This window comes from Ranitomeya variabilis, chromosome 3, assembly GCF_051348905.1.
Source record: "Ranitomeya variabilis isolate aRanVar5 chromosome 3, aRanVar5.hap1, whole genome shotgun sequence".
Taxonomy (NCBI): Eukaryota; Metazoa; Chordata; class Amphibia; order Anura; family Dendrobatidae; genus Ranitomeya; species Ranitomeya variabilis.
In genome coordinates, this window is record NC_135234.1 from 218,816,537 (window position 1) to 218,842,136 (window position 25,600).

General features: G+C 42.3%; 1 protein-coding gene across 1 annotated transcript in view; it reads left to right on the plus strand.

Moving 5' to 3' along the window:
* Positions 1-25,600, plus strand: part of LOC143815681 (sushi, von Willebrand factor type A, EGF and pentraxin domain-containing protein 1-like) — a 493,353-nt gene that overhangs the window by 167,697 nt on the left and 300,056 nt on the right. Inside the window, exon 4 of the mRNA XM_077295192.1 lies at positions 21,721-21,817. Within this exon, the coding sequence (XP_077151307.1) occupies positions 21,721-21,817 (97 nt within the window). The remainder of the gene's footprint in view (positions 1-21,720; positions 21,818-25,600) is intronic.

Here is a 25,600-nt window from a genome sequence, read left to right on the forward strand (position 1 = left end):
GTTTTATGCAGCATTCTTCCTGCCAACACATTAGGACATGCCTCAGAATTTTCTCCTGCGAATCCTGACCGTGTGCACATAGCCTTAGTCCCTGTCCTGTGTCCCACCAGTCAGTATAAGTCCTTGATAGCATCATAATGAATTTGATGGTGGGAGAAGACGCTATCAGGTACTAAGCATCCTCCGTCACCTCCCAATTCATTACAAGTCCCTGACAGAGTCTTCTCACACCTTTCAGTTCATTATAAAGGGTCCTATGCACCTTACCCTCTCCCCAATAAGTTTTAAGTCTCCGATAGCATCACATTGAATTGATAGATGGGGGAGGATGCTATCAGGGGCTTAGCACCCTCCACCACCCAATTAATTTTCCATCTATAAGTTACATAGTTACATAGTTATTAAGGTTGAAGGAAGACTGTAAGTCCATCTAGTTCAACCCATAGCCTAACCTAACATGCCCTAACATGTTGATCCAGGGGAAGGCAAAAAAACCCCATGTGGCAAAGGGTAACTCCACCACGGGGAGTCCATTACAAGTCCCCCTTACTCCCATCCCAATCCCCCACAGCCCTCATGGTCCTCCGCCCCCCTGCATCCCATCATTGTTTTCTCCACTATCCCAATCATTGTTCTCTCCCACCGTCTCCATTATTGCCCTCTTCAACACCCCAGTCATTGTTCTCCCCCAACACCTCCATCATTGCCCTCTCCACCATGCCAATCATTGTTCTCTCCCACCACCTCCATCATTGCTCTCTCCAACACCCCAATCATTGTTCTCCCCCACCATTCCCATCATTGTCCTCTCCCCACCCTCATCATTGTTCTCCCCAGCACCCCCATCATTGCCCTCTCCACCACCTACATACACGAACACACACAGCACCACTCACCTCTTTACACATTACACATACACACACAGCACCACTCACCTCTCTACACATTTCCCCACAGCATCTTTGTCACTGGCAGCTTTCTAGCTGACACAGATCAATGCTCAATACTGACATCATCCAGCTGTGCTGCTATGTCATACAGGAAGCGGAGGACAGCTCCCTGCCCACTGTACAGGAGGGCAATCTAGCCAGGGGCTCCCCAGAGCCTGAGGGCCAGAGGAACACTTGATTGCCCTCAATTTTAACCACCCTGCAGGGGCCCCCTCCACTTCCAGGCCCTGATGCAGCTGCACATGTGGTATATATCTGCCCCTGCTTATATATTTAACAGTCTTGGGTTTATTCATTGTACTGAACTGTTATCTGGATGCCAAGAAAAAACTGACATGTCTATCTCAGACTGTGGATTCATACTTTTATGTGAATATGTGCTGGAAGTGAGCAGGTAGATTACTGCATAGTGCAATATTGCTCAAGGAAGAGGCTTTTTCCATTGAACTGTAAAAGAAGGACGAGAATCAGGAGTTTTGCAATACATTCTTGTGTTTGATTAGAAAATTTTAATAAATGATTACTTGAAATATTTGCCCTGGAATATAGTTGATTCTAAAAAAACCTCTGACATTAAATTTTTTTGGATGAATATTTTGATGCATGCAGAGTTTTTTTCAGTTAGGATTTGTGCTTCCTTGCTGGCTCATCATAGCACGGTGAGGGAGCGCATTGTCACTATGCATATTGCACAGTGACAAGATCCTACTGAACATACGTTGGAACTTGCCCAGTCCCTGAAATGGACATCACTGATGACGCTTGGGGACAGAGGCTGTGTCAGTGACCCCTGATGATGACTCGTTTGAGTATCCCAGCATGCACTGGGATTCTAAAATGAAGCATCACCAAACAGAAAGTAGTAAAATAGATTGCGTAATGAAGGAACAATAGGTAATTTGCTTATTTCACATATTTATTTAATCTTTACCAGATGCGATACTCTAAAGAATAGTGTCATGATATTTCTCATAAAAAAATGTAGTGGTTTATAGGATTGTCCACCAAAAAGCATCATTGCAGCAAAACATAAAAGAGGTGAAATAGTTACAAAGAGATTTTCCATTTGTCCATATCAAAGTTTGTTCCCCATCTTTCCTGAGATTCTGAATGGTAAATGGCGTCTGTCTCTGTCATGGAATATGGTAGAAGTCATCATGAAGCACATGGCTATCAGCTGTTCATTCCATCCATGTGGAGTCTGAAGTCCATAGAGAGTAAAGGAGAAGGCCCCAAGTGACAGCCCCCTAAGTGACAGCCCCCACCCTCCTATGAGCTGTGGATATATATGTCACATAGAGGTAATGTGTATAAGCGGGCACCATCCACTAATATAATTTGTACCGGGATCACCCAATGCATATAAACAAGTAATCACAAAAAGTAAAGAAAAAGACATATGCAAAAAAGGGATCACCAAAATAGAATTCAGTGCAAAAAATATATTTTTATTAATTAGAAACCACCACATACAAAACAATTAAAAACATTTAAACGTCCCCACTTGGAAAATGATCTGAGAGGTCTGGGTCATGTAATAGTGAGTATAATACTCAAACCAGAACCGTAGAGAGTGAAGGAGAAGGCCCCAAGTGACAACCCCCTCCCTCCTATGAGCCGTGGATATATATGTCACATAGAGCACATGTTCTCTCTATATGGTGTTAACTTTTACTCTGAGCTAAATATACAGCATAAAAATCAACAAACAGGTGCTGCGCTAGCAGGAGGAACTGTGACTAGGAATACATCTCAGTCACCTACCTCGCTGTTATGAACTGACGTGTCCACTTGGGACAATGGGCTGCTGCAGACCGTCCTCTGCTATCTTGGAAGATCTGTGATTAAAACAGTGCAGCCACGCAAGCGATGCACTACCATCCGGGGAGCGTCCTCCCGTAGTGCTGAAAACCCCACCAGTCTCGCCGCTGTAGTATCCGGCAGGCAGCTGCGGCCGATAGCGCCGCCGTGCAGTGGCGTGGTGAGCGGGGGGCGTGGCTACTAGGTGACGTCACCAGTCCGTATGACGGACACTAACAAGGGCCAATCCCGACGCGTTTCGAGGGTGCCGACCCTCTTTCTCAAGTCCTTGAGTCCTTGTTTTAATCACAGATCTTCCAAGATAGCAGAGGACGGTCTGCAGCAGCCCATTGTCCCAAGTGGACACGTCAGTTCATAACAGCGAGGTAGGTGACTGAGATGTATTCCTAGTCACAGTTCCTCCTGCTAGCGCAGCACCTGTTTGTTGATTTTTATTCTAATTTTAATATTGGTTGGCAGGGTTGCACACTACGTGCCAAGGTGCTTGCAGCTGAAGGTTCGGGCCAATACATAGTGCCAGTGTGTTACTTTACGGTGTTTGGTAAATATACAGCATAGCGTATGTAATGTCAACGAAACCTTCCACGAAGCTCAGTACAGATTTGAGTCAATTCTCAATAATTAATATTTAACAATTCCCCCTTTTGAGGGTGACAGACATTGATTGGAACCCTCAAAGTAGATATATTGATAATAATAAAATCTTCTTTCTTCTTTTCTTCTTCTTTGGCAAAATAATGTCCATAAAAATAATAATAAATTATTGTTATACGTGTTCAATAACATAATGATATGTAAAATCGTGTTATGGTAAGCCGTGACCAATATTCATATAAAATATATTATACTTCCCTATATATAAATTGTTGTTTAATGTCATCTGGTCTTCATCTTGATGTCTTCTGTCTTCTTCTTGGTTCTTTTAAAACAATCTTTATTATAATTCTTTTGAAATGTCATGTAGATATTGTAGAGACCGTGTGTCATGTGTCAATCAAAGTCCATAAATTCAAATGTTGATAGGAAAACAAAGTCTGTAGATGAAATGTAGCTTTAATATCTGTGCAGTGTCACCTTTAAAGACCTGGACTTACATTGGCTCGCCTTGGATATTTCTGAAATCCTCCATGTCATCCACACTGGTCTTGGAACTGGTGTGACGTCTTTGATCAGCACAGCAATGGTTAAAATGACTCTACCTTGCTAAACATAGCACCATAACCAGTCATTAGTCCATAGGAGACATGTCAGGGTTGTAGCTTCCTGACAATTACCTTTATTGTTCACCAGCTTTTCTTCGAAGCTTGATAGGTGATAGAAAACCACTGGAACATGATTAAAACATAATAACATAGTTCATCTTAGCATCATAGGATCATCGTTCTGTCCAATTGTGGTTGTCCATATAGATATTGCAATCATGGTTGTCAGTGATGGATGCTGCAATCATAGTTCTCAGTGATGACATGAATTGTAATTGACACAGTCTATTATTACTCAGTAATCATAGCATTGTTACCTTGTGGAACTTCTGGAGAGCGGCTTTTTCTTCTTGCAACTTTTAAGAATCATTTTAATTTATAAATATGAAAAGTCTTTATTAATGTAACTCCAGTATCTTAAGTGAAGTCTTCAGTCACTATTTCTATACCAATTTTGGTCACTTTCCTGACCTGTAATATCACGTACCATAGCAATCAATAATATCCATATAATTATTATCAGAATATTAACCCCTTAATGACGCCAATACATCTTTTAACTGACCTGAGATATAAGAGAATAGCATCCCCATACATGTGACAATCCAGAGCTGTCAGCTGTACAATATAGCTTACAACTTGCTGCATCAGCCACGATCAGTGTTTGCACCGTCCAAATCTGTTTAACCCCTTAGATGCTGCTGTCAATAGTGACTACATCATTATAAATGGTTAAAAAGAGTGTAGGGGCTCCCTCTTTATCCCAATCGGTGCCCTCAGATCATGATTGTGTGGTCCTGATGTTTGTCATGGCAATTCACGACCAAATAGCGGCTGTAGTAAATGACGACTGTAGTAATACACATTTTTGTCATGATTCCCCAATGGCATGGGAACATCAGAAACACAAAATAACAGACTAGCCCTCGGGTGATGGAAACTCAAGCTGACCGTGACCTAAATCTACCACACAACTAACAGTAGCCAGGAAGCATTCCTACGGCTGCCTAGATGCCATGCGCCAGCCGGAGAACTAACTACACCTGGAAGAGGAAGGAACAGACCTGGCTTACCTCTAGTGAAATTCCCCAAAGATGATAGTAGCCCCCACATATATTAACGGTGAGTTCAGAGGAAAAGACATACACAGTATGAAGGTAGATTTAGCAAAGCGAGGTCCACTTACTAGATAGAGGAAGGATACAAAAGAGGATTTCACGGTCAGCTGAAAAACCCTTTCAAAAACCCATCCTGAAATTACTTTAAGACTCCTGTGTCAACTCATGACACAGGAGTGGCAATTTCAGTCCACAAGAGCTTCCAGTAACAGGAAATGACAAACTGTAAACTGGACAAAAAATACAAAACAAAAAGGACAAGAGTCCACTTAGCTGATCAGCAGACTGGTAGCAGGAACATGCAACTGAAAGACTCAGGTTACAATGATGACGGGCAAGGAAGTGACTGGAGAGCAAGGCTAAATAGGGAACTCCCAAAACTGATGGAAGCAGGTGAGCTGAGGCAGAAAAGAACACACAAGTCTCCAGTACCACCAGCCACCACTAGGGGAGCCCAAAAAGCGGATCACAACAGTACCCCCCCCTTAAGGAGGGGGCACCGAACCCTCACAAGAACCGCCAGGGCGACCTGGATGAGCCCTATGAAAGGCACGAACCAAATCCGAGGCATGAACATCAGAGGCAGTTACCCAAGAATTATCTTCCTGACCATAGCCCTTCCATTTAACCAGATACTGGAGTCTCCGCCTGGAAATATGGGAGTCCAAGATCTTCTCTATAACGTACTCCAATTCACCCTCAACCAGCACAGGAGCAGGAGGCTCAGCAGAAGGAACCACCGGCACCTCGTATCTCCGCAACAACGACCGATGGAACACATTATGGATAGCGAAAGATGCCGGGAGGTCCAAACGAAAGGAAACAGGGTTAATAATCTCCAAAATCCTATAGGGACCGATGAACCGAGGCTTAAATTTAGGAGAAGAAACCCTCATTGGGACAAAACGGGAAGACAACCACACCAAGTCCCCAACACGAAGGCGAGGACCAACCCGACGCTGGCGGTTAGCAAACCGCTGAGTCCTCTCCTGGGACAAATTCAAATTGTCCACCACTTGTTCCCAAATCCGATACAACCGATCCACCACAGCATCTACTCCAGGACAATCCGAAGACTCCGCCTGACCAGAAGAAAAACGGGGATGAAACCCCGAATTGCAAAAGAAAGGGGAAACCAAAGTGGCCGAACTAGCCCGATTATTAAGAGCAAACTCCGCCAACGGCAAAAAGGCAACCCAATCATCCTGATCCGCAGACACAAAACACCTCAAATACATCTCCAACGTCTGATTAGTTCGCTCCGTCTGGCCATTAGTCTGAGGATGGAAGGCAGACGAAAAAGACAAATCAATGCCCAACCTGGCACAGAATGCCCGCCAAAATCTAGAAACGAACTGGGTACCCCTATCAGAAACGATATTTTCAGGAATACCATGCAAGCGAACCACATTTTGAAAAAACAAAGGAACCAACTCAGACGAGGAAGGCAACTTCGGCAATGGCACCAAATGAACCATCTTAGAAAAACGGTCACACACCACCCAGATAACAGACATCCTCTGAGAGACAGGAAGATCAGAAATAAAGTCCATCGAGATGTGCGTCCAAGGCCTCTTCGGAATAGGCAAGGGCAACAACAACCCGCTAGCCCTAGAACAACAAGGCTTGGCCCGAGCACACACATCACAAGACTGCACAAAAACACGCACATCTCGAGACAGAGATGGCCACCAGAAGGATCTAGCCACCAAATCCCTGGTACCAAAAATTCCAGGATGACCCGCCAGCGTAGAAGAATGAACCTCCGAGATGACTCTACTGGTCCAATCATCAGGAACAAACAGTCTACCAGGTGGACAGCGATCAGGTCTATCCGCCTGAAACTCTTGCAAAGCACGTCGCAGATCTGGGGAAATAGCGGATAATATCACCCCATCCTTAAGGATACCTGTAGGTTCCGAATCACCAGGGGAATCAGGCTCAAAACTCCTAGAAAGGGCATCTGCCTTCACATTCTTAGAACCTGGTAGATATGAGACCACAAAATTAAACCGAGAGAAAAACAACGACCAGCGCGCCTGTCTAGGATTCAGGCGCCTGGCAGACTCAAGATAAATCAGATTCTTGTGATCAGTCAAAACCACCACCTGATGTCTAGCACCCTCAAGCCAATGACGCCACTCCTCAAATGCCCACTTCATGGCCAAAAGCTCCCGATTACCGACATCATAATTTCTTTCGGCGGCAGAAAATTTTCGAGAAAAGAACGCACAAGGTCTCATCACTGAGCAATCGGAACTTTTCTGCGACAAAACCGCCCCCGCTCCGATCTCGGAAGCATCGACCTCAACCTGAAAGGGGAGAGAGACATCAGGCTGGCGCAACACAGGGGCAGACGAAAAGCGGCGCTTAAGTTCCCGAAAGGCCTCCACAGCGGCAGAGGACCAATTGGCAACATCAGCACCCTTCTTAGTCAAATCCGTAAGAGGCTTAGCAACACCAGAAAAACCAGTTATAAATCGACGATAAAAATTAGCAAAGCCCAAGAACTTCTGAAGACCCTTTAGAGAAGTAGGCTGCGTCCAGTCACAAATAGCCCGAACCTTGACAGGGTCCATCTCAACAGAAGAAGGGGAAAAAATGTACCCCAAAAAGGAAATCTTTTGAACCTCAAAAACACACTTAGAACCCTTTACACACAGAGAATTCTCCCGCAAGACCTGAAAAACCCTCCTGACCTGCTGAACATGAGACTCCCAGTCCTCAGAAAAAATCAAAATATCGTCCAAATACACAATCATAAATTTATCCAGATATTCACGGAAAATATCATGCATAAAGGACTGAAAAACTGAAGGTGCATTAGAAAGGCCGAAAGGCATTACTAAATACTCAAAGTGGCCCTCAGGCGTATTAAATGCGGTTTTCCACTCATCCCCTTGCTTAATTCGCACCAAATTATACGCCCCACGGAGATCAATCTTGGAGAACCACTTAGCCCCCCTTATGCGAGCAAACAAATCAGTAAGCAGCGGCAACGGATACTGATATTTGACAGTAATTTAATTCAGGAGTCGATAATCAATACAAGGCCTCAGCGAGCCATCCTTTTTAGAGACAAAGAAAAACCCAGCTCCTAAAGGTGATGAAGAAGGACGAATATGTCCCTTTTCCAGGGACTCCTTAACATACTCTCGCATGGCAGCATGCTCAGGTACAGATAGGTTAAACAAACGACCCTTTGGAAATTTACTGCCTGGAATCAGATCTATGGCGCAATCACACTCTCTGTGGGGAGGGAGAGAACCAATTTTAGGCTCTTCAAAAATATCCCCAAAATCCGACAAAAATGCCGGAACCTCAGAGGGAATAGATGACGAGATAGAAACCAAAGGTATGTCCCCATGAGCCCCCCGACACCCCCAGCTTAACACAGACATAGTTTTCCAGTCCAGTACTGGGTTATGAGATTGCAACCATGGTAATCCAAGCACTAACACATCATGTAAATTATGCAACACGAGGAAGCGAATCATCTCCTGATGGTCTGGAGTCATACGCATAGTCACTTGCGTCCAGAACTGTGGTCTATTACAAGCCAGAGGTGTAGAATCAATACCCTTCAGAGGTATAGGAACTTCCAGAGGCTCCAAATCAAACCCACAGCGCCTGGTGAAGGACCAATCCATGAGACTCAGAGCGGCGCCAGAGTCCACATAGGCATCCACGGTAATAACTGATAATGAACAAATCAGAGTTACAGACAGAAGAAATTTAGACTGTAAAGTGCCAATAGAAACAGACTTGTCATCCTTCCTAGTACGTTTAGAGCATGCTGATATAACATGCGCGGAATCACCACAGTAGAAGCACAAGCCATTTTTGCGCCTATAATTCTGCCGCTCGCTTCTTGACAGAATTCTGTCACATTGCATTTTCTCTGGCGTCCCTTCAGAAGATACCGCCAAATGGTGCACGGGTTTGCGCTCCCGCAAACGCCGATCAATCTGAATCGCCATTGTGATGGACTCATTCAGACCTGTGGGCGTAGGAAACATCCTTAACGGCATCAGAAAGGCCTTCTCTGAAAATTGCCGCTAGGGCACACTCATTCCACTGAGTAAGCACAGACCATTTACGAAATTTTTGGCAGTATATCTCAGCTTCATCTTGCCCTTGAGACAGGGCTATTAAAGCTTTTTCAGCTTGAATCTCCAAATTAGGTTCCTCATACAGCAACCCTAAAGCCAGAAAAAACGCATCCACATTGAGCAACGCAGGATCCCCTGGTGTCAATGAAAATGCCCAATTTTGAGGGTCACCTCGCAGCAAAGAAATCACAATCTTAACCTGCTGAACAGGATCTCCAGAGGAGTGAGGTCTGAGAGAAAGGAATAATTTACAATTACATTTGAAATTCAGAAACCGAGATCTATCTCCGGAAAATACCTCTGGTGTAGGAATCTTAGGTTCAGAAATAGGAGTACGTATAACATAATCTTGTAAATTCTGAACCTTCGTAGCAAGATTATTTAAACCTGCAGCCAAACTCTAAGAGTCCATCCTTACACCGGAGAGATCAGAGCCATTCAAGGATTAGAAGGAGAGAAAGGCAAGGCTGTAAATAGAGCAGAAATACAACTGAGCCAACTAAGTAGCAAACATGTGAAGAAAAAAAAAAAAAAAAAAATCTACAGACTTCTTTTACTCTCCTTTCTTCTGCCAATTACTTTAACAGTGGCCGGTCATACTGTCATGATTCCCCAATGGCATGGGAACATCAGAAACACAAAATAACAGACTAGCCCTCGGGTGATGGAAACTCAAGCTGACCGTGACCTAAATCTACCACACAACTAACAGTAGCCAGGAAGCATTCCTACGGCTGCCTAGATGCCATGCGCCAGCCGGAGAACTAACTACGCCTGGAAGAGGAAGGAACAGACCTGGCTTACCTCTAGTGAAATTCCCCAAAGATGATAGTAGCCCCCACATATATTAACGGTGAGTTCAGAGGAAAAGACATACACAGTATGAAGGTAGATTTAGCAAAGCGAGGTCCACTTACTAGATAGAGGAAGGATACAAAAGAGGACTTCACGGTCAGCTGAAAAACCCTTTCAAAAACCCATCCTTAAATTACTTTAAGACTCCTGTGTCAACTCATGACACAGGAGTGGCAATTTCAGTCCACAAGAGCTTCCAGTAACAGGAAATGACAAACTGTAAACTGGACAAAAAATACAAAACAAAAAGGACAAGAGTCCACTTAGCTGATCAGCAGACTGGTAGCAGGAACATGCAACTGAAAGACTCAGGTTACAATGATGACCGGCAAGGAAGTGACTGGAGAGCAAGGCTAAATAGGGAACTCCCAAAACTGATGGAAGCAGGTGAGCTGAGGCAGAAAAGAACACACAAGTCTCCAGTACCACCAGCCACCACTAGGGGAGCCAAAAAAGCGGATCACAACACATTTTCATTTCTGCCATGCCACATTGCATTAATTCCTGAAAAGCACCTGAAGGGTTAATAAACTACCTGACAGCAGTTTTCAAGATGTCAGGGGGTTCTGTTTTTAAAATGGTATAACTTATGGGGGTTTCCAAATATATAGGACCCCTAAAGTCACTTAAAATATGGATAAGTCCCTAAAAAATACATTTTGTATATTTCCTTGAAAAAATAAAAAATTGCTGCTACATTTTTAAACCTCCTAAAATGCTAACAAAATAAAATAACATTTTACAAATGGTGCTGATGAAAAGCAGAAATGAGAGACATGTTATTTATTAATGTTTTGCTTTTGTATGACTATCTGGATTAAAGGAATAATCATTCAAATTTTGAAAATTGCTAATTTTTTTACATTTTTCTCAAATGTCTGATATTTTTTTATAAATAAATACAAAACATATCTGCCTAAATTTACCATTATCATAAAGTATAATGTGTCACGAAAAAAACATTCTCAAAATCACTGGGATTTGTTGAAGCGTTCCAGAGTTATTACCACATAAAGTGACACTGGTCAGAATTAAAAAAAATTGGCTCCTTCACTAAGGGGTTAATATAGAATTCATATTTGGAAAAATAAAACAATAATAATTGATAATACATTATTAACCATATTCTCTATGTGGTAGAACATTTTTATGCCATAGGTGCAATTACCTTTAGATGTCAGTGTATTTTTTATGTAACAAGTGTTTCCATCTTTATTACTAAAACTTTATTAATAAACTATATGTATTAGACCAATAATATGTAAGAATGTGTAGCCATGAACCAAGATAAGAATATATATGAATGAATGACTGAAAGAATTGTTGTATTTAACTCAGAATTGAAACATTTTTCCCATAATGGAACCATATCATCACTATACTTAATGAAGCAATATTCTTGTACAAGACATTACATTATAAACCCCTTAAAGGGAGGGTGCCGTGATTTTAGTTTTTGTATTAATAATTATTGATTATACAATCAATTATTTTTAATACAAAAGTAAATGTACCTCTTTCATACTTTTTTATTTATTCACTTTTACATTCACCACTGGAGGCCGCCATTTTCATTAGTGTGGGTGTAGGTGTCTGGGCACGACACTTGCACACCTCACTTACGGCAGCCATGTACATAGGAGCCAACGGTCGGGCTCCGACTCCATCTCCTGCCTCTCAGCTGTGACTTGGCCACGCCCACTGAGCTGCTACGTCACAGCTGTGAGAGGAGATCGCGGCCATTTTGTTTATTTCCCTCTGCCATCGCACACACAGCTCAGTGCGTGCGATGGCAGAAGCTGCTGCTGGCAGAAGCTGCTGCCGAGGGTCCAGGGTAAGTATCTGCAGCGAGGAGCTGTGATTGCAGCCTGTACTTAGTATTACATTACAGGCTGCAATCACTGCCGACCTGTTCAGAGCACAGCAGGGAGATGTCACACTGCTCTGCCCTGAACATGACTCAGCACATCCTGGGAGAGGACGGAAGGTAAGTACAGGGTTTTTATTTTCTTATGCATCTACCACTGCTGCCAGCCCCTATATACCACCTAGCACTGCCTGCCTGCCTCTGTATACCCCTGCCTGCCTCTGTATACCACTGCCTGCCTCTGTATACCACTGCTACCTGCCTGCCTCTGTATACCACTGCCTGCCTCTGTATACCCCTGCCTGCCTCTGTATACCACTGCCTGCCTCTGTATACCACTGCTACCTGCCTGCCTCTGTATACCACTGCCTGCCTCTGTATACCACTGCCTGCCTCTGTATACCACTGCCTGCCTCTGTATACCACTGCCTGCCTCTGTATACCACTGCCTGCCTCTGTATACCACTGCCTGCCTCTGTATACACCTACCACTGCTACCTCTGTCCTGGGTAGCTAATCCTGTCCCGTGTACTGTGTCCTCAGCAGTCAGTATCACACAGGACAGGATTAGATACACGGCTCAGCCGTCGGTATCACACAGGACAGGATTAGATACACGGCTCAGCCGTCGGTATCACACAGGACAGGATTAGATACACGGCTCAGCAGTCGGTATCACACAGGACAGGATTAGATACACGGCTCAGCCGTCGGTATCACACAGGACAGGATTAGATACACGGCTCAGCAGTCAGTATCTAATCCTCTCCTATGCACTCCTCTCCCCCCTGCGTGTCTTTCCTCAATGTGGTTTATTATTTTTGTTGTGGGAGATGAGGGAGTCGAGGATTATGCGTTCGGTATGGTTTAAAAAAGATTAATAAAGGACTTTATTCTGGCCGAGTCTTTATTTACAATACAACTATAGGATTAGTAATGGATGGGTGCCTTATAGACGCCTCTCCATTACTAAGCCGTGGGCTTGATGTCACCGGACAATATGAAGGTGACATTAACCCCACAAATATGAACCCCACTTGCTACCGCTACAGGGCAAGTGGAAATTGCCAGGCAAAGCGCCAGAAAAGGCGCATGTAAAAGGCGGCTGAGAGCTGATGTTTTTAGCCTGGGGGGGGACAGTATCCATGGCCCCTTCCTAGGCTATTAATGTCAGCCCGCAGCTGTCTGCATAATATTTGATGGTTATTAATTATAGGGGGCCCCACGTCTTTTTTTGGGGGGTGTCCCCCATTTTAATAGCCAGTAAAGGCTGCAAGTACAGTTGGGAGCGCGTGAGTGTGAGCACACCCTCCCACCCACAGACCAGTACACTGCTCTCCTGAAATACTGTGCTCCTGTCACCCTGCTCCTTCCACCATACGTCTCTCACCTCCCTAGAGCAGCACAATACCATATGGATCACGTATAATGCCGCTATATATATATATATATATATATATCACATAATACTCCCATAAAGACCACACATTATGCCAGGATATTATAATATATATATATAATATCACACATTATGCCGCCAAGTATTGTGTGATCTATGTGACGGTATTATATGAGATCTATATGGCAATATTATGTTTGATCAGTGTTGTGGAATGATGTAAAAACTATATGACGGTGGTATATGAGAACTATATTGTGGGATTATGTGTGATCTATGTGGAAGTACTAGGTGAGAATTATATGACGGTATTATTTGTGATCTATATGGTGGTATGTGAGAACTGTATGACAGTATTGTGTGATCTATTTGATAGTATTGTGCGTGATGTATATGGCGGTATTATGTGTGATCTATATGGTGGCATTATGTGAGAACACTATGGTGGTATTGTGAGATGGCAGTATTATCTTCAGAAAGCGGACCCATTCTATGGTGGTTCTGGCTGAGCACCTGCACGTGGGTCTGGGGTAATAGAGGGGGCAGCATGACCTCCAGTTAGGTGCAGTCAGGGCTGGTGATGCAGCTGAAGAGAGGGGTCTCATTTTTATCGTTACTATATGGCTACATTTCCTTCCCAGCATCACCCCGGACTGCGCCTGTCGTCTCGCTTTCACACATCGCCAGGACAGGATGGAGAAGACAGGATCTGAGGAGGGGAATGGGGTCTGCATGCAAAGTCTGGATCAGAACAGGCCATCAATCCACAGAAATGTTTCCTGGATTTCTGTGGAGCAGACGGTCCATCCATGTGTATAAAAGACAGCGCTCTATGTACATACAATCCCTGGCTGCTCCGCGCACTGAACAGGGGGCCCCTCCATAGACCAACACACTGCTCTCCTGAAATACTCTGTGCTGCTGTCACCCTGCTCCCTCCACCACATATCTCCCAGAATCCTTGCTGTCTGCCTTCCTCGGTGACTGTCTACTTGTCAGTATAAGGCTGCTGTCACACATTCATTATTTGGTCAGTATTTTTCATCAGTATTTGTAAGCCAAAACCAGGAGTGGGTGATAAATACAGAAGTGGTGCATATGTTTCTGTTATACTTCTCCTCTAATTGCTCCACTCCTGGTTTTGGCTTACACATACTGAGGTAAAATACTGACCAAATACTACTAGTGTGACGGCAGCCTTACTCTGCAGTCACCAACAAAATGGCTGCTCACTGGGTTCCTGAATATCATCCTCTCTTATCCCTTAGCAAACACCTAGAAGGGAAGGAGAGGAGACATCACACAGGTCAGCAGACTCCGCCCATATTTACTGCAGTGCAGTAATGTGAGCTAGTTGTACACTAGGTTTTTCTGAAATTTCAGCAGCTGCTCCCCCTAGTGTTTAAAAGTGGAAATTCCAAAACTTTTCAAATTATTTTTCATATTTTACTAAATTATAAACAAATGAAAATATTTTTTAAGAAAATTTAAACATTAATTCTTTACATTTTTACAATTGCTGTAAAAAAATTTTTTTTTATGGCACCTTCCCTTTAAGCCCCAAGGGTGGTTTGCATGTTAATGACCGGGCCAATTTTTACAATTCTGACCACTGTCCCTTTATGAGGTTATAACTCTGGAACGCTTCAATGGATCCTGATGATTCTGACATAGTTTTCTCATGACATATTGTACATCATGACAGTGGTAACATTTCTTTGATATTACCTGCGTTTACTTGTGAAAAAAACGGAAATTTGATGAAAATTTTGAAAATTATGCAATTTTCCAACTTTGAATTTTTATGCCCTTAAATCACAGAGATATGTCACACAAAATACTAAATAAGTAACATTTTCCACATGCCTACTTTATATCAGCACAATTTTGGAACCCCAATTTTTTTTTGTTAGGGAGTTATAAGGGTTAAAAGTTGACCAGCAAGTTCTCATTTTTGCAACACCATTTTTTTAGGGACCATATTACATTTGAAGTCACTTTGAGGGGTCTATATGATAGAAAATAACCAAGTGTGACACCATTCTAAAAACTGCACCCCTCAAGGTGCTCAAAACCACATTCAATAAGTTTATTAACTCTTCAGGTGTTTCACAGGAATTTTTGGAATGTTTAAAAAAAACCGAACATTTAACTTTTTTCACAAAAAATTTACAGCTTCAATTTGTTTTATTTTACCAAGGGTAACAGGAGAAAGTGGACCACAAACGATGTTGGACAAATTGTCCTAAGTACGCCGGTACCCCATATGTGGAGGTAAACCACTGTTTGGGCGCATGGCAGAGCTCGGAAGGGAAGGAGCGCGGTTTGACTTTTCAATGTAAAATTGACTGGAATTTAAATGGGATGCCATGTTGCATTTGAAGAGCCCCTGATGTGCCTAAACATTGAAAACCCCCACAAGTGACACCACTTTGGAAAGTAGACACCCCTAAGGAACTTATTTAGATGTGTGGTGCGCACTCTGACCCACCAAGTGCTTCACAGAAGTTTATAATGCAAAGCCGTAAAAATAAAAAATCATATTATTTCACAAAAATGATCTTTTCGCCCCCAATTTTTTATTTTCCCAAGGGTAAGAGAAGAAATTGGACCCCAAAAGTTGTTGTGCAATTTGTTTTGAGTATGCTGATACCTGATATGTGGGGGTAAACCACTGTTTGGGCGCATGGCAGAGCTCGGGAGGGAAGGAGTGCCGTTTAACTTTTCAATGCAAAATTGACTGGAATTGAGATGGGACACTATGTCGCGTTTGGAAAGCCCCTGATGTGCCTAAACATTGAAACCCCCACAAGTGACACCATTTGGAAGGTAGACCCCCTGGAACTTATCTAGATGTGTTGTGAGAGCTTTGAACCCCCAAGTGTTTCACTACAGTTTATAACGCAGAGCCCCCTGTTTTGTATTTTTCCTAGGGTAAGAGGAGAAATTGGACCCCAAAAGTTGTTGTCAGTTTGTCCTGAGTATGCTGATACCCCATATGTTGGGGTTAAACCCCTGTTTGGGCACACGGAAGAGCTCGGAAGGGAAGGAGCACTGTTTTACTTTTTCAACGCAGAATTGGCTGGAATTGAGATCAGACGCCATGTCACGTTTGGAGAGCCCTGATGTGCCTAAACAGTGGAAACCACCAATTCTAACTGAAACCCTAACCTAACCACACCCCTAACCCCAACCACACCCCTAACCCAGACACACCCCTAACCCTAATCCCAACCCTAACCACACGCCTAACTCCAACACACCCCTAACCCTAATCACAACCATAACCCTAACCACACCCCTAACCTTGACACACCCCTAACCCTAATTCCAACCGTAACTGTAATCCAAACCCTAACCGTAACTTTAGCCCCAACCGTAACCCTAACTTTAGCCCCAACCCTAACCCTAACTTTAGCCCCAACCCTAACCCTAACTTTAGCCCCAACCCTAATCCTAACTTCAGCCCCAAAACTAACTGTAGCCCTAACCCCAACCCTAGCCCCAACCCTAGCCCCAACCCTAACCCTAGCCCTAACCCTAGCCCCAACCCTAACCCTAGCCCCAACACTAACCCTAGCCCAACCCTAACCCTAGCCCTAACCCTAACCCTAGCCCCAACCCTAACCCTAGCTCCAACCCTAACCCTAACTCTAATGGGAAAATGGAAATAAATACATTTTTTTATTTTACTATTTTTCCCTAATTAAGGGAGACATGAAGGGGGGTTTAATTTACTATTTATAGCGGGGGGTTTAGCAGATTTTTGTGATTGGCAGCTGTCACACGAAAAGACGCTTTTTATTGCAAAAAATAGAGTTTGCATCTCCACATTTTGAGAGCTATAATTTTTACATATTTTGGTCCTCAGAGTCATGTGAGGTCTTGTTTTTTGCAGTACGAGTTGACGTAATTTATTGGTACCATTTTTGGGCATGTGACATTTTTTGATCGCTTTTTATTCCGATTTTTGTGAGGCAGAATTACCAAAAACCACCTATTCATGAAATTCTTTTTTAGGGGGCGTTTTTTCCCGTTCCATGTTTGGTAAATTTGATAAAGCAGTTTTATTCTTCGGGACAGTACGATTACAGCGATACCTCATTTATATTTTTTTTATGTTTTGGCGCTTTTATACAATAAAAACTATTTTATAGAAAAAATTATTTTTGCATCTCTTTACTCTGAGGACTATAACTTTTTTATTTTTTCGCTTATGACGCTGTGTGGCAGCTCTTTTTTTGCGGGACAAGATGATGTTTTCAGCAGTACCATGGTTATTTATATCCGTCTTTTGGATCGCGTGTTATTCCACTTTTTGTTCACCGGTATGATAATAAAGCATTGTTTTTTGCCTTTTTTTCTTTTTTTTTTACAGTGATCACTGAAGGGATTAACTAGTGGGACAGTTTTATAGGTCGTGTCGTTACGGATGCGGCGATACTAAATATGTGTACTTTTATTGTTTTTTATTTATAAAGAAATGTATTTATGGGAACAATATTTTTTTTTACTTTAATTAAGAATTTTTATTTTTTATTTTTTTTACACATGTAAATGTTTTTTTTTTTTACTTTTTTACATTGCCCCAGGGGTGGACATCATGTTATAGTGTCAGATCGCTGATCTGACACTTTGGACAGCACTGTGTCAGATCAGCGATCTGGCAGGCAGTGCTGCAGGCTTGCAAGCGCCTGCTCTGAGCAGGCGCTTGCAAGCCACCTCATTGTATTTCCCGGAAGCAGCCCCACGGCCATATTGGATCCTGGTCCTGCAGGGAGGAGGAGGTAGGAGACCCTCGGAGCAACGCGATCACATCGCATTGCTTCGAGGGTCTCAGGAAGCACGCAGGGAGCCCCGTCCCTGCGTGATGCTTCCCTATGCCGCCGGAACACTGCGGCACATAGTGCCGGATATCAGCTGTGACAGTCAGCTGACACCCGGCTGCGATCGGCCGCGCTCCCCCCGTGAGTGCGGCCAATCGCATATGACATACTATCCCGTCACTGGGATTGCGTCCCAGGTCACTTCGACGGGATGGTACGTCATATGGGATTAAGGGGTTAAATATTGATGTTTTCTTCTTGATAAAAATAAAAATTAAGAATAAAAATGAAGTAAGAATAAAATAAAAAATGAAAAATAAAAATTAGAATAAAAATAAAAATAAGGCCTTTATATGTTGATGACAAATGCAGAGTAGTTATACTCTCAGTAACACATACCCTTAATATTTCCATTATTTGGATGTTTTCATATTTATCATACCCTTGTATTAACAAAATATTGAAATTATGCAACTTTGCATGTAATACCCTTCATTTAGGTAAAAAATGACTCTTTTATAATACTTAATGTTATTATACCCAATAGTACCTTATTAATAATTCTTCTTTATTAAAATGTGTGAAGAAGAAGTATTGATGAAATGTGATGATGTAAACAGGATCAAAAACACATTTTCCCCTTAAAGGGACACTGTCACCTGAATTTGGAGGGAACAATCTTTAGCCATAGGGGCGGGGTTTTCGGGTGTTTGATTCACCCTTTCCTTACCCGCTGGCTGCATGCTGGCTGCAATATGGGATTGAAGTTCATTCTCGGTCCTCCGTAGTACATGCCTGCACAAGGCAATCTTCCCTCCAAATTCAGGTGACAGTGTCCCTTTAATATAAAAAAATATTATTTTATGAAAAAATTAATTTATAAAGACCAAAATTTAAAATAATTATTTTTATTTTACAACTGTCAAATCGGCTTGATGCCATATATTTGTCTGAAGATGTGTAACCATCAATGTAACCATTAAAAAAAACACTGAATACCATAACATTATCATTTGGAAAAAAAATTATTCTAAATGTAGCTTTTCTTAAACCATTGTGATGTGTGATTACACTTATCCACAATTAACTAAATAAAGAAATAATAACTACTAAAGAAATATAGAAATATGTTGAGTAGATAATATTTCATTATATCTTAATATTCTAATAATTTAACTGATTTGCATTATTTCCCATAAACACAAGTCTTTGCTTTTTCCAGCATACCATGAATCATTACTCATGAGTAGTGTTGAGCATTCCGATACCGCAAGTATCGGGTATCGGCCGATATTTGCTGTATCGGAATTCCGATACCGAGATCCGATATTTTTGTGGTATCGGGTATCGGTATCGAAACAACATTAATGTGTAAAATAAAGAATTAAAATAAAAAATATTGCTATACTCACCTCTCCGACGCAGCCTGGACCTCACCGAGGGAACCAGCAGCGTTGTTTGCTTAAAATTCGCGGGTTTACTTCCTTACGTGAAGTCCCGGCTTGTGATTGGTCGCGTGCTGCCCATGTGGCCGCGACGCGACCAATCACAGCAAGCCGTGACGTAATTTCAGGTCCTTCAGGATTTTAAAATTACGTTCCGGCTTTGACGTCACGGCTTGTGATTGGTCGCGTCGCCCATGTGACCGCGACGCGACCAATCACAAGCCGGAACGTAATTTTAAAATCCTGAAGGACCTAAAATTACGTCACGGCTTGCTGTGATTGGTCGCGTCGCGGCCACATGGGCGACGAGACCAATCACAAGCCGTGACGTCACGGGAGGCTGGACACGCGCGCATTTTAAAATGCGCGCTTGTCCTGCCTCCCGTGACGTCCTGGCTTGTGATTGGTCGCGTCGCCCATGTGACCGCGACGCGACCAATCACAAAGCCGGAACGTAATTTTAAAATCCTGAAGGACCTGAAATTACGTCACGGCTTGCTGTGATTGGTCGTGTCGCGGCCACATGGGCGGCACGCGACCAATCACAAGCCGGGACTTCACGTAAGGCAGTAAACCCGCGAATTTTAAGCAAACAACGCTGCCGGTTCCCTCGGTGAGGTCCAGGCTGCGTCGGAGAGGTGAGTATAGCAATATTTTTTATTTTAATTCTTTCTTTTACACATTAATATGGATCCCAGGGCCTGAAGGAGAGTTTCCTCTCCTTCAGACCCTGGGAACCATCAGGGATACCGTCCGATACTTGAGTCCCATTGACTTGTATTGGTATCGGGTATCGGTATCGGATTGGATCCGATACTTTGCCGGTATCGGCCGATACTTTCCGATACCGATACTTTCAAGTATCGGACGGTATCGCTCAACACTACTCATGAGGTATCTTATTCATACATCAAAAGTATCACATTCCACATTGTATTCACTCTTAGCAGCTGCTCATACACGCATCTGTCACTCAGACTATGACACATACAAGTTCATAACACAAATTTCACATACAAAGGTATGAATACATGTATATTAACCCAGGTTATTGTATCCTAATTATCAATGCGCATTGTAAACTATTAAATTTAATATCTTAATTTTTTTTTTAATATTCCCCAAATACACATTACCTAACACTTTGTAAACCATTCTATAGATAGAAGGACTCATAAGAAAATTAGGCATGAGTTGTAACCATATATTTGGTGCAGTGGCTGCAACTGAATCCAAACCCTGAAACTTAGGCCTAAAGAATTCCTTTGACTTGCAAAAATTGAAGCCTCTTAGAAGTTCTTCTCACTGAGGGTGCAAGTACTTTAAACTGAATCAGGGGTGTATGGTATCCTTATTATTAACCCACAGTTTAGATATCACCTGCTGTGACTGTCATGTCATGCCATGCAGTAAAGATATATTATTATCATGCAAAGAAAAAAATCTGCGCTAATTTTAGAATAAGTTAGTTATATATTATTTCTTTTAAGTGTTAAATGTATAAAATCATGCAATTATTATTAACTTTAATTTGGACTTGGACCTCTCACTATTTTTAGTGGCCCTTGTGCATCTGTCCCTTGTACGTCATCTAATGTCCGTTCTCATGTCTCCTCCCATGTTTCCTCCATTTTTTTTACATCATGAGACTTAATTGACAGCCCCCTAAGTGACAGCCCCCACCCTTCTATAAGCTGAGGATATATATGTCCCATAGAGCACGTGCTCTCTCTATATGGTGTTAACTTTTACTCTGAGCTAAATATACAGCAATAGAGTATGTAATGTCAGCGAAACCTTCCACAAAGCTCAGTACAGATTTGAGTCAATTATCAATAATTAATATTTAACATATATTATTAAAGAGATTACATTATGACATTAAAGAAGCAGACATTTAGAATTAAAATAAATGTTAGCTTTGAAACACCCTTTTAAATCAAACTATGCTACATGTTGTGAGCCACTGTATAAGATGCACTGTACATGTAAATTGATGTAAGAATATCTCTTTACTCAATAAGTCTGTCATATGCACAATTCCTTTCGTAAATATAGTTTAATCAGTATATAAATGTGATCTAGGAAATATGATGAAATTGCTGCTGTTTTTATGTCCACACAGCAATAACATGTGTAGAACCAGAAACTGTGTCTAATGGAAGAATTCTTTCTGCTTTATCATTGTATGGGAATCGTATAACATATGCTTGTGAAACTGGGTGAGTAAAATGAATACTTATAAATGCATACTTTTTACAATATGTAACCATCCTTTACCATATTTTTTTGACAGTAAGACCCACCAGATTATAGGACACAACAGAATTTAGGCAACAGAATATATAACAAGTATTACATATCATGGTATTTCTTGAACGATGAAGCTCACCTGGCAAAAGGACGCATTTAAAGGGAATCTGTCACCACATTTGACCAATCTAAACTATTAATATAGGTTATATACAGCTGAAAAAACGTGATTCTGTATGTCAAACAACTTTGTTAAGAAATCATCTTTTATCACTCTATGTAAATGACCTCTTCCAGGCTCTGAGGAGGATGGTGCCTGAAGATAACTCTGCCTCCAGAGCTTGTTTAAAATATGAGGTTGAGTTACCAGTGTGAGATATGTAACTAACACAGAACAGCAGGAATGAACCTTGTCTTCTTGCAAACACATTTTTTTGCTTCTCTCTGAGCTCTGCTGAATTGCAACATTATTGCAACCCTGTCTGCCTGTGAGATGGTGGCTGAAGCTGAGAGGAACCTGCAAATGTGTAATTTATAATCACACACAGCTCTGCAGTGAGATCAGGAGAGCAGAGAGCGGACATCACACATCACACTGATAACTCACCCTTCATGTAAAACAAGCCCTGGAGGCAGAGTTAACTTCCATGCAGTATCCTCCCCAGAGCATGGAAGAGGTAATTTATATAAAGTGATAAGTAATTTATCAACCACAAGGCATCTGATGTGAGACATACAGGTAGGGTTTTTTTCAGCAGTCTATAACCTGTATTCCCATATTAATTGTTTAGATAGGTCAAATGTGGTGACTAGTGTTGAGCATTCCGATACCGCAAGTATCGGGTATCGGAATTCCGATACCGAGATCCGATACTTTTGTGGTATCGGGAATCGGTATCGAAACAACATTAATGTGTAAAATAAAGAATTAAAATAAAAAATATTGATATACTCACCTGTCCGGAGGATCCTGGACATCACCGCTGGTAACCGGCAGCCTTCTTTGCTTAAAATGAGCGCGTTTATGGCCTTCCATGACGTCACGGTTTCTGATTGGTCGCGTGCCGCTCATGTGACCGCCACGCGACCAATCACAAGCCGTGATGTAATTCTCAGGTCCTAAATTCCTAATTCTAGGAATTTAGGACCTGAGAATTACGTCACGGCTTGTGATTGGTCGCGTGGCGGTCACATGAGCGGCCATAAACGCGCTCATTTTAAGCAAAGAAGGCGCCGGTTCACAGCAGTAAGGTCCAGGCTGCGTCGGAGAGGTGAGTATATCAATATTTTTTATTTTAATTCTTTATTTTACACATTAATATGGATCCCAGGGCCTGAAGAGTTTCCTCTCCTTCAGACCCTGGGAACCATCAGGGATACCTTCCAATACTTGAGTACAATTCACTTGTATTGGTATCGGGTATCGGTATCAGATCAGATCCGATATTTTGCTGGTATCGGCCGATACTTTCCGATACCGATACTTTCAAGTATCGGACGGTATCGCTCAACACTAGTGGTGACCGTTTCTCTTTAAGTTTAGAAAATAATAAAAAAAATTAATACTGATCAGTTTACCATTCTGCCTTGCAACATCTTAGGGGGAAAGAAAGGGAATGTCGTAGTGAAAACTTAAAGTCCATAAAGACATCTCCGTAAAGGGGACATACCACCCTCATATTGAACATATATGATTAGGGATGTGCGGACCCATGGATGTTGGGGTCCGTCTGGTTTGGATGAACTTTAAAAAACATTTGATTCTGCTACCCGAATGGAACCGAAACTTGAACCCAAAGCCGGACTGAATGGGAGGCCTGAGCATCTGGTGGTTCCCATGCTGTCATGTGTGTGAAAGCGTGGCAAACACCAGGTCTGATAAGTGGTAACCTTACAAGTTACTGCCGGTCAGAGTGCTATGGTTTCCATGCTGTCACACAGATGACAGCATGTCAGCCAGCAGCTGTGTCCAGCAGTAAAAAGGCTACCATCGGTCAGGCGTTGGCTGATGAGTGCTACTCTCATCAGCGTATGCCTGGTCTCACTGAAAGCAGAGAGATCAAGCAACGCTGATAAGAATATTCACCAGCCGATGCCTGATCATTTTAATGAAGATGTCAGTTAGATAAAGAATGAGTGCTTTGCGTGTGTATTTTACTATACATGTATTTATTGAATAAATAATTTTGAAATATGGCTTGGGGATCACCCTAATTTTTATTAACCAGCTGAAGAAGAGAAGACAGCTAAGAGCTTGTATTATTATTCTGGTAAAGGGCCACTATCCATTGAACTTCCCATGCTATTAATATCATCTCACAGCTGTCTGTGTAACCTTTACTGGTTATTAAAATGGGAGACCACCAAAAAATAACATGAGGTCCCCTCAAGTTTGATAACCAGCAAACTTAACAGACAGCTGTGAGCTGATATTAATAGGCTTAGAAGGAGCCATGGATATTGGCCCCCTCCCAGACCAAAAACAAAAAGAAATTGGGTGATGGTAAGTGGGGTAATGGTTTTGGGGTTGATACCAGCTTTGTAATGTCAGCTGACATCAAGCCCAGAGGTTAATAATGGAGAGGAGTCTATCAGACACCCCATTACTAACCCTGTAATGAAAAGTAAGAAAGACACACATAAAAAAGTCCTTTAATTGAAAACAGCACTCCTGGCCCTCTTTTACCCATTTATTAATGTAAAAAATCAAAAATCAAAGTTATACTCACTTTTCTACCGATAATCCATCATGCTGATTTCCCCATCTCTGCTATATCTGGTTGTATTGTCAAGCGGCGACATCATGAAATGTTACTGCTCAGCTTGGCAATCAGATCACATTGAGCTTAGCATGAGAATGCGGCTGCGTGAGACCGGCAGTAACCTTAATGACGTCACAGCTGGTCACACGCAGTTGCAATCTCACGCTAAGCTCAGCTTGAGCTGGTTGCGGAGCTGAGCGGTAACGTCTGTTACTTCTCAGCAATGCAACCAGATATAGCAGAGTTGGGGGCATTATGGATTATTGGAGGAAAGGTGAGTACAACTTCGATTTTTTTTTACATTAATAAATGGGTAAAAGAGGGTTAGGGAGTGTTTTTTTCAATTAAAGGACTTTTTTCTGTGTGTGTCTTTATTACTTTTGATTACAGGGATAGTAATGGTGGTGTCTTATAGAAGCCTCTCCATTACTAAACTCTGGGCTTGATATCAGCTAACATTACTAACCTGACATCAACCCCAAAACTATTACCCCACTATCCACCACACCAGGGCAAGTGGGAAGAGCCTGGCTAAGCAGCAGAATTGGTGCATTTAATGGATATGCCTTTTCTAGAGTGGCTGTGGGTTGCTATTTTTATGCTGGGGAGGGCCAATATCCATGGGCTCTTCCCAGTCTGAGCATACCAGCCCCAGCTGTATGCTTTAGTTTGGCTGGTTTTCAAAAATGGGGAGGACCCCACACCATTTGTTTTTATTATTTATTTAAATAATTTAAAAAAATGGTCTTGGGAACACTCTATTTTTGATAACCAGCTAAGATAGAGCTGACAGCTGAGGGTTGTAGCCCACAGCTATCAGTTTTACCTATGCTGGTTATCAAAAATAGAGGGAACCGCACGTCTGTTTTTATTATTATTTATTTATATTTTAAACAGTGTACCAGCCAATCACAGCCATGCAAATACTTGACATGGCTGTGATGGGGCCGGAAGTGTCCACACATGAAAAGCTTGTTGATTTGCTGTGCT